General features: G+C 45.0%; 1 protein-coding gene across 1 annotated transcript in view; it reads right to left on the bottom strand.

The window, feature by feature from the left end:
• The window catches only part of SMAGP (small cell adhesion glycoprotein), a 16967-nt gene extending 6801 nt beyond the window's left edge, over positions 1–10166 (bottom strand). Inside the window, exon 1 of the mRNA XM_006757072.2 lies at positions 10021–10166. Within this exon, the coding sequence (XP_006757135.1) occupies positions 10021–10114 (94 nt within the window). The 5' untranslated portion in view covers positions 10115–10166. The remainder of the gene's footprint in view (positions 1–10020) is intronic.
• Positions 10167–10673: the final 507 nt, after the last annotated feature.

The raw sequence follows: 10673 nt of genomic DNA, 5'->3' as shown, positions 1-10673 counted from the left end.
AAGAGTTAATGAACGGTAACTATGACGCAGCAGGACAAGCTTTCTAAAAAGTTCGGTGGTTTAGAAGACAGATAAAGGCAGAAGAAAACCAGACAACTGCCGTCAAATAGACTGTCGTGCTTCGAAGAGAGCTCCTTCTACGGGAATTCACTCGCAGGTGCTCGGCACATAGAGAATGACATCAGTGTAATGTGGAAATCATGTTAGCTCATAAGCAACTGTTCCAGCTTTCGCATTTGATGTTCTACGTCTATAAAGAACATTTCAGCAAGATCAAGACCTTAAGAAACATAAAATTCGATAGATATGCCTTCGCTGGGTGCAGTAATCAGTTGGTTTCTACTTTTAAGCCATCTGTTGAAGCTGTAAGTACAAATGAAGGACTTACAAATAAATGTACCTGTATGTGGAAACCAAGGGTTCATGAAGAAGGCAGTCCCTGCATCAGATTTTCAGTTCTGATGAACAATTTCACTCCGTTGGAGGTGAGGGGGGTCTCTGAAGTCCGCTTCTAAACGGAGGAAGCACACTCGCCAGGGCACAGGGGGCAAAGGATTGGCAGGGATTCGAGGCGGAAATGCTGGTGGAGATTTCACTGTCAGTATTTTAATTGAGATTGTTGTCGTATTTTTAGGGTTTTTGTTACAGAGTTTCCTAAGTGTTGAGTGGTCGGTCCTAATCCTGTTTTTCCTGTAAGCCCATTTTTAGTAGTGTAATTTCAGAATGTGGGTCTTTAAAAAAAATGCACATCAAGTTTTATAGCAGAAATGCCTATATTAGAGACTCAGAAGAATTGTGTCAGAAAACTCTATATAGCTCAAGTTGGCAAACAAATTTAAAAAGTGTTATATTTGGAGCAAGAACAGGGAAAGGGCCAAGGGTGCTGTTTGGGCCTGAAGATGTCAGCTTGGAGGCAACAGAGAAAGCAAGATTCATCCAGCCTTTTTTTTTTTTTGCCTCTGTTTCCTATCAAAGAGGATGATTTTTGCACAAAAGCAGCAGCAGGAACTTGGTGAGGTGGGGAAGTGAGCTAAGAGAAGAATGCAACCCAGAAAGCACCAGACTAATCTAAAAGGGATCCAAATAAATGACAGTCAAAGGCACTGAAAGAACACGGAAGGGGCCACTATTGGTGATGCAGGAGCGTCTGAGAAAGAGGGGCCAGGGGCCTGAGAAGCCACAGAAAAGAAGGTGGATTCTGTAAACAGCTGGCGATTTCAGCACAGTTCCCCAGCAAAATTCTAGAACAAGTCATCAGGGCCTGCTTTGGGGGCCTGGGTCTTGAAACAGCCGGATTTATATTTTACAACAGTGCTTCTCAAACTCTGCTGTGCACGAGTCTCCCAGGGACCAGGTGAAAATGCAGGTTCTGACTCAGGGCCTGAAATCCCGAACACCATCCCTTTGGCAAACTGAGCCCACAATGTTGTGAGGAAGCTGGATCCAGCCCACTGAAGGATGAGAGGCCACACTGAGTGAACTGAGGCACCCCACACCCACTGCTTGGTGTGTGAGGGAGGTCATCTGGCACCTTCCAGCCCAGCGGACCATGCAGGGGACTGCAGCTGCATCCGTGTGAGCACAGGTGAAAGCAGCAAAGGAATGCTCGGCCAACTCACGGAATTCTAAGAAATAATAAATTGCTATTGTCTTAAGCCACCAAGGGTTGAGGTGGTTTGTTATTCAGCAATGGGTAACTGAACAGAGATTGATTTTAAAGGATCCTGTGAGAAGGTGGGGATAGAAGTAGAAAGAGGTTCGACCTGGCACAAGGGCACAGCTGCTCCCACCCAAAGGGGGAGCCCTTTTCTAGTTTGCACCGAAACACTGACTGGGTGTAGCAGCAGCTCACGGAGAAAGTGGTGGGATTCTGGGTATATTCTGAAGTTAAGACTGACAGCATGTGGGGTGAAGTCAAGGATGACACCAAGGTTTGGGCCTGAGTGACTGGAGGGAGGGAAGGCATGATGCGACCCCAGATGGGAAGCCTGTAGGAGGAGCTGATTTGGAAGGGTAAATGCAGATTTGGACAGACTGCTTACTAGATATCCAAGTGCAGATGTCAAGGCTGGAATTTTGGGAAGAGGTGTGTCCTGGAGATTTAAAAGTCATCGTATTTAATATCACGAGAGTGGGTGAGCACCCAGGGAGCAGGTACAGGTAAAGGGGATCAAGGACGCCTGGGTTTTGCCAAGCATAAAGTCATGAATGACTTTGACAGAAGCAGCTTTTTTTTTTCTAAATAAAATTGCTCTGGCAGGGTAGTTCAGTCCGTTAGAGCATTGTCCTGATGCAACTAGGTTGTGGGTTCAATCCCTGATCAGGGCACATATAAGAATCAAGCGATGAATGCATAAGTAAGTGAAAGAACAAACTGATGTTTCTCTCTCTCTTCCTCTCTCCCTCAAATCAATAAATAAAAATTTTTTTTTTAAAGAGAAGCTTTGGTGAAGTACGGAGATGACACAACATCTGCAGAACATGCAAATCCCTAAAGACAGACATTGAACAGTTTTCTACATTCAAATGTTTATGGGACCACTCATTATTAATATGTACACAGGAACAGAGGCAGGTAATAGGCAGATGGGGGGGGCGGGGATAGGAGCCTTTGGTAGTTCTCTTCTGAGAACTTTAATTTGTTCAAGGAAACAGAATACAAGGTCATTAATTGAGTGAGGAGAGGAGGGGGTTGAAGGTGCCGCGTGAGTAGCTAGAGCAGTGGTTCTCAACCTTGGCTGCACATTAGAATCACCTGGGAATCTTTTTAAACTCCAGAATGAGGCCCAGAAATCAGGATTTTAAAAAGAGTCCCAGGTGATTCTAATGTGCAGCCAAGGTTGAGAACCACTGAACTAGAGGCCCCTCACAGAACATAGGATAAAACTATTTATACTATCCTTGTGGAGTAATACAGCCTAGTTGTAAGGACTAAATGGGGTGGTAACTGACTGTCAAGGAAAGGAGTGAGTGATGCCAGTCTAAACAGAGGTTCTTCCACTGGGATTTGACCTGAGTTCTTTTTGAATTGATATTATTATATCAAACCAGGGATAGGGCTAAATTAAGGCCTTTAAGCAATTAAAAAAATGAACTCATATGGCAGAAGAAAGTCCAATAATATAATGTGTCCCTTATGATAGTGACTCTGGCTTTTTGTTTGTTTTTAAAAAGATATTGAGTATGAAAGTCTTTGCAAGATCTTTTGTTTTGGTCCCTTCCACATGGGCTTAGTGCCCTTTGGGTAAACAGCCCCTGCGGGCCCAGGGAAGGAGTGATGAAATTGTGAAACACTCAAAGCTAGAGGGGCAACTAGTAAGCTGATAAACAGATTTCAAATGACTGAAGAAACGGGCCAAACTGACCAAGATGAGAATTTAACAGATTCTCTGCTCTGAGGTCCAGGAAACTAATGAACTCACAAGGAACATTGGGGCTGGGGAAGAATGGGGAGGCCATGGTTTATGGGTCATTAGAAAGCAGCTGACACAGGAAGGATAGACCCCCCAATAACAGCAAGAGTGACCGGTAAGTTATAGAATTTGGGATTGTTTTTATTTTCTTCTACTACATGCTTCCCCTTCTCCTCCAAATTTCTTACGGTGATAATTCCTCATAAAAAATGTTCAACGTGCTGTTCTATTAGGCACCATCAATAGGGTCTCTAACAACCGACACAGCAGTGCAGCCGTCCTTTGCGCCACAGCTAGACTGCTGAGGTGCGTCTGGGTGTCACAATTTTGAGGTCAGCAGCCAACATTGTGAACGGTCTGGGAACCATTCCAGATAAGGAAAGCTTGCAACAGAAGGCCCAGAGACAACACTTAGGGGGAGCCCAGAACTTGAATGCTGTCCTCAAATATGCCAACGGATGGCCTGTACAAGTGGCAGAAACGAATGGGAGTCCGATGCCACCGCACAGAGGAAGAGCCCAGCAGGGCCAACGCTTCGGGTGCTGGCGAGGTTCTAGCCTAGTGGGTGGGTGAACTAGCTGGCCCTCAGGACCTGTCTCAGCCTTAACTGGAATTGTTAGAAATTGAAAGTGTTCTATCAGAATTTACTTCAAAATCCATTTTTGAACTGGTGAAATCTCAGTGAAGTCTGTAGTTGAGTTAGTAATATTGTACCAATGTTAATTTCTTGTTTCTGCCACAAATGTACCATGGCCATGTAAGATGCATTAAGGCGAAACTGGCTGAAGGGTATATGGGAATTCTCTGTACTATGTTTGCAACTGTTCTATAAATCTAAAGTTATTCCAAAATAAAATGTTTATTATTTATTTATTTATTTAAAACTATTTTATTGATTTTTACAGAGAGGAAAAGAGAGGGATAGAGAGATAGAAACATCGATGGGAAAGAAACATCGTTCAGCTGCCTCTGGTACAACCCCTACTGGGGATCGAGCCTGCAGCCAAGGTACATGCTCTTGACCAAAATCGAGCCCGGGACCCTTCAGTCCACAGGCTGACGCTCTAGCCACTGAGCCAAACCGGTTAGGGCTAAAATGTTTATTTTTCAAAAAGTGCTTGTCTCAGGCTAAAGGTCAAAAATGTCCTGAGAACTGATGAGCTAGAGTTTTTCAGGCTTCAAGTATCAGAATTACCATCTATATTTATGATTCACAGTTTACAAAACACACATTATTTTATCTCCACCCCAAGAACATGACGTAGACAGGGTTGTTATCATTCTGTGCCAGCCAAGAAGCTGAAGCAGCAGCAAGCGCAGGGTCACTCGGCAGCTGGCTGAGCTGGGGTTTCGAATCCGTCCAAGGTTCCTTCTACCACAAACTACCTACCCTCCAAGCTCTGGAAACATCCTGTGCTGCCCCCACTGAAACTGAGTTTGTTCTCTGAGTTTTACTGCAGATGGAAAGGGTGTTCACTGTTGCACTGTTTGCAAGAGTGACACATATCTGAATGCCCATAGGCAGAAGAATGATGAAATAAATTACAGGTCATTCATTCTGGAAACACTATATAGTAGTTAGGAAGAATGTGGTAGATCTGCATATACCACGGGACAGGACATGTGGTTAGATGAAAAAAGCAAATTGCTGGGGCAGCGTGTAATATGATTACATGTTTGTAGAAACTGTAAATTAAAATGAAATCATAAACACACACAGATATAGAGAGAAAAGGTCAAGGAGGCTATTTTGAGGGGCATGGAATAGCTTTTTAATGAAAACAACAACAAAGGTTAACAAAGTTCAGAAAGTCTGGGATCAAAGGGGGATGGCTTACAGCTGCCCCCCACTGTCTCCTGTTGCTACCCCATTTCTCTTCTGTCTCTTGCCCAACAAAGGAATAATAATGCTCCTCTCTGCCTTCCCTTCTCAGGCTTGGAAGTCCTCTGGTGCCGCGGGCTTTTCTTTCAGGTGGAGGTCTGGGGCTCAGGTCCGCACAAAGGTTCCACCCAAATCCTAACCAATAGCAAGTGAACTTCAAGATCTATTTTGCTCATTCACCCTCCTCTCCTGTTTTTGTTAACCCAGATACAGGTTGGTTTCTTTGTGTCCCTTGTTCCCCTAAATCTCTTATCACCAAGGCATCAGATCCTTTGCCACCTGAGTCTGCCAACCTACTTATTTGCTCTAGAGCTGCCCCACACAGGGTGGCTCCCGCAATCCTCCTTCCCACGGGAACCGCCCTGGAATTCTGCTTCTTTCTCTTTCATGTGGCCGGCCAGTGGGGTGGAGTAGCGCTTTAAGAGCAGTATACCGTGACGGAAAGAACACAGGCCCTGGAGTAAACCAGACGTGGCACAAAATCCCGCTTCTGCCATTATCAGCCACATGACCTTGGGAGAATTTCTTAACCTCTGAAAATTTCCTAACTTCCCTGAACCTCAGTTTTTGCTTCTGTAAAATGAGACTAAAACCTGCTCTTACAGTTGTGGTAAAAAATAAGTGAGATGGAAAATACCGAGTGTCCAACCCAGAGTGAGGAAAACCTAGGCAGTAGCTAGAATGATCAGGTGGAAAGGGCTGGGCTGTACTTGTGGGTAGACAGAGCCCACAGTGGCAGGTTCTCCTCCACCCTACTTCCAACGGGGTGACTTATGCACGAGGCCCAGCAGGCACTGTGCTAGGCTTCACGGTACTGCTATGGGCCCATGAAAATGGTTTTGAATGATTTTAATAGTAATGATTTTAATTTATTTTAAAATTACAGGAAAACTGAACATTTAGGTCAAAGAAATAGCAGTATTGTTATCATCAATTAATTATTAATTATACGTACAACTTTAATATTATATTTTTCCTTACACCAGCACAGTTGTAAAATATAATTTTTAATATATGTCTTTTTGTTTATTTGATAGTCCTCACTCGAGGCTATTTTTCCATTGATTTTTAGCGAGAGTGGAAGGGAGAGGGAGAGACAGAGAGAAAGAAACATCTCTGTGAGATAAAGGCATCGATTGGTTGCTTCCTGCACAGGCCCTGACCAGGGCCAGGGATCGAGCATGCGACCCAGGTATGTGCCCTTGACTGGAATCGAACCCAGGACCCTTCAGTCCAGGGGCCAACACTCTAATAATATATATCTTTTTTTTTTTAAGATGATAACCTTCTTCTTTTTTTAAAAAATATATTTTTATTGATTTCAGAGAGGAAGGGAGAGGGAGAGATAGAAACATCAATGATGAGAGAGGATCATCAATTGGCTGCCTCCTGCACACCCCCTACTGGGGATCAAGTCTGCAACCCAGGCATGTGCCCCTGACTGGAATAAAATCTGGGACCCTGCCCTAACCGGTTTGGCTCAGTGGATGGAGCATTGGCCTGCGGACTGAAGGGTACCAGGTTCGATTCTGGTCAAGGGCATGTGCCTTGGTTGCGGGCACATCCCCAGTGGGGAGTGTGCAGGAGGCAGCTGATCGATGTTTCTCTCTCATCGATGTTTCTAGCTCTCTGTCCCTCTCCCTTCCTCTCTGTAGAAAAATCAATAAAATATATATTTTTAAAAAATCTGGGACCCTTCAGTCCTCAGGCCATATCCACTGAGCCAAACCTGCTATATATATCTTTTTTAATGGAGGAATGAGCCCACAAAGGCAAAAGTGCCAAGAGCCCTTGAAAGTAATAATGTGGCCCTCACTTTCTTCTTTTTTAAAAAAAATATAGTTTTATTGATTTCAGAGAGAAAGGGAGAGAGGGCGGGATAGAAACATCAATGATGAGAGAGAATCATTAATTGGCTGCTTCCTACTGGGGATTAAACTCACAACCCAGGCATGTGCCCTTGACTGGAATCAAACCCAGACCCTTCACTCCGCAGGCTGACGCTCTATCCACTGAGCCAAACCAGCTAGGGCTGTGGCCCTCACTTTCAGCACTCTAAGAGGTTAGTTCCTTCAGATCTTTATAGACGGACTAGGGGAAAGGATGGGAGGGACGGAGGTGGGAGATGAGGAAGAGACATACAAGACCCGCAATGATCTCACTGTTTGTGATTTCTCCCGTACTGTCTCTGAACTTGATCTTTGCTTGGACCCAGTGGGTAGGGGACTGCATGATATGTCCTAAAATACCACATCACTAGTTGATGTCACTAGTTGGGTCAGGAATGTAAATATACAACTCAACAAGAACAACAAAACAAGCCAATTAAAAAATGGGCAAGGGGCTTGACTAGACATTTCTCCAAAGAAGATATACAGCTCAACATCACTAATCATAGGGAAATGTAATCAGAGCCACAATGAGATACCACTCCGCACCCATTAAAATAGCTACTATATAAAAAGACAAAGTAATGAGAATGTAGAGCAATTGGAACTCTTGGGCACTGCTGGTGGGAATGTAAAATGGTGCAGCCACTGTGAAGAACAGTTTGGCAGCCTGGCCAGCGTGGCTCAGTGGTTAAGCATTGACCTATGAACCAGGAGGTCATGGTTTGATTCCGGGCCAGGGCACATGCCCAAGTTGTGGGCTTGATCCCCAGTGTGGGGCGTGCAGGAGGCAGCAGACCAATGATTTCTCTAATCATTGATGTTTCTCTCTCCCTCTTCCTTCCTCTCTGAAATCAATAAAAATATATTTTAAAAAAGAAAAAGAGTATGGCAGTTCTTCAAAAAACTTAAACATAGGATTACTACATGATTCAACAATTCCACTTTTGGGTATATATACCCCAAACAATTGAAAGCAGGGACTCGGAGAGATATTTGTACGCCCATATTCATAGCACCGTTATTCACAATAGCCAAAAGATAGAAACAACCAAAGTATCTATCAGTAGATGAATGGATAAACAAAATGATATAAATAATATAATTCAGCCTTTAAAAAGGAAAGAAAGTCTGACACATGCTACAACATGGACGAAACCTGGATATGTTATGCTAAGCGAAATAAATCAGACACAAAAGGACAAACGTTATATGATTCCATTTATATAAGGTACTTAGTCAAATTTATACAGATAGGAAGTATAATGGTGGTGGTTACCAAGGGCTGGGGGGAGAGGGAATGTGGAGCTACTGTTTAATGAATACAGAGTTTAGGAATATGGAAAAGTTCTGGAGATGGATGGTAGGGATGGTTGCACAGCACTGTGAATGTTAGTAATATTACTACACTGTCCACCGAAAAATGGTAACACATATTATGTGTAATTTATCGCAAATTTTAAAAAAAGAGAAAAGGAATGCAAACACCTCCCCTTTTACCCAAGTGCCAATCGCTCAGCTAGCTGCCGAAGCATCATGTAGATTCCCTATGAAGGTCCTCTGCCCTCTCTTTCTCTTTCAGAACACCCTTCAGGGGAAATGCAGCTTCACACATGGCACTACCTCCATGGGAATACTGTCTATACCCCACTCTGCCATATCCATTCGTCAACGGTAAGGGCTCCGCCCCTGCCCCACTCACGAAGACTTTGCTAACCAATCTAAACCTCTACTCATTTCTCCCTTTTCTCCCACCAGACAACTAACAGTCTGAACTGTGTGCATCACTAACCACTGAGGACATATTTTTAGCTTTCCTTGGGGTTCTCATGCACCCGTTTCCACATCAGTAAAACAGACAATGCCTGTCCTAATGATAAATGAATCTGGGTATATGAAAACAAAGTTGTATGGGCCAACCATGTCTTTACTCCTCCCTTAACCTAATTAGCACATAATGAAAGTAATCAATGAATATATTATCTCATAAGCAGCTCAGCTTGGTGGGAATCCATTCTCCAAGTGCTGAGAGCATAACTCCAGGACAGTCTGAACTGTGTGCATCACTAACCACTGAGGACATATTTTTAGCTTTCCTTGGGGTTCTCATGCACCCGTTTCCACATCAGTAAAACAGACAATGCCTGTCCTAATGATAAATGAATCTGGGTATATGAAAACAAAGTTGTATGGGCCAACCATGTCTTTACTCCTCCCTTAACCTAATTAGCACATAATGAAAGTAATCAATGAATATATTATCTCATAAGCAGCTCAGTTTGGTGGGAATCCATTCTCCAAGTGATGAGAGCATAACTCCAGGAACAATGGGTTTTTGACACTGGAGTGTGTCACCAGAGGAGTGGAATTAGAAAGATGCAGAATTCCTTTCCAGGAAAAGGTGGGTTTCTAACAAACACCTAATCGTCATCATCATCATCATCAATGTTATTGAGAGCTTATTAGATCTGAGACTCTGCACTAGGTGTTTTATATAGGTTGTCTTATTGAACCCTCACAAATAACCCCAAAAGATAGGTATTATTTCCCCCGTTTTACAAATAAGGAAACTGGAGCTTAGAGTTAGAGAACTCGCTCAGTGTCCAAAGCTTTAAGTGGTAGTGCCAGGAACTGGCCCAGCCCAGGAGACTCAGATGCAAATGGCACTAAAGTGCACCCTAGTTGCCTTCTGCTTCCTCCCAGGAGCTTTCAGGGCGGAGGCAGCCAGAGGTCCTCTCCTCTGGCCTGAGGCCTCAGGGCATTCAAAGATGGGCTCGGGTGAGGATGTCGAGAAAGTGTCTACCGTTCCAACCAACGGGAAAAGGCCTTCACCTACCTCCTGGAGAAGGCGTGGTTGGGAGGCTAGTCATTGCCGTCAGCGGATGGGCACCTTGAGGACCTGGAGAAGGTGTGACTGGGAGGCTAGTCATTGCTGCACGTGGTGGCCAGATCTGTAGGAAGAGGGGGGAAAGACAAGAATGAGGTGGGGGGCTGGAGACAACTGGAAATGCAGAAAAGCCGTGGGTGCCAGATTCTCCTGGCCCCTTCCCCGTCCCCGCTTCCCTGTGGAGGTGGTCCTAAACCCTTGCTTGGTTTCCCTGTATCTCCTCGGGCTGCAGTTATCAAGAGCGGATCCGCGACTCCACCTGTATTGGGGGTTCACCATCTTTCCCGGGGTCACATTTACCCGGAAGATTTCTCCAGGCCCGAGAAAGTTGGGCACAGGTGTGCACATGAGCCGCAGGGACCCAGTTCCCTCACCCCGGGAGTTTGGGCGGAGCCACCCTCCCGGTGTCGGGGTTGGGGGTGCGCAGCACCTGCACCTGCTCGCGGGTGTCCTGGGGGCGGTGGTGCAGGGTGAGCCAGGCAAAGGAACGCGGAGGTGAGGGCCTTAGTCGCCTCTTGGCCTGAAACAACCGGTCCACCGGGCTTGGCCCGCTCCCCGCAGTCCTCCCTGCCCCGCCCACCGGCGCCGTCCGCGCACAGTCT

This window comes from Myotis davidii, unplaced genomic scaffold (assembly GCF_000327345.1).
Source record: "Myotis davidii unplaced genomic scaffold, ASM32734v1 scaffold233, whole genome shotgun sequence".
Lineage (NCBI taxonomy): Eukaryota > Metazoa > Chordata > Mammalia > Chiroptera > Vespertilionidae > Myotis > Myotis davidii.
The sequence above is the reverse complement of the archived record's forward strand: the minus strand, read 5'-3'. Positions and strand labels throughout refer to the sequence as shown.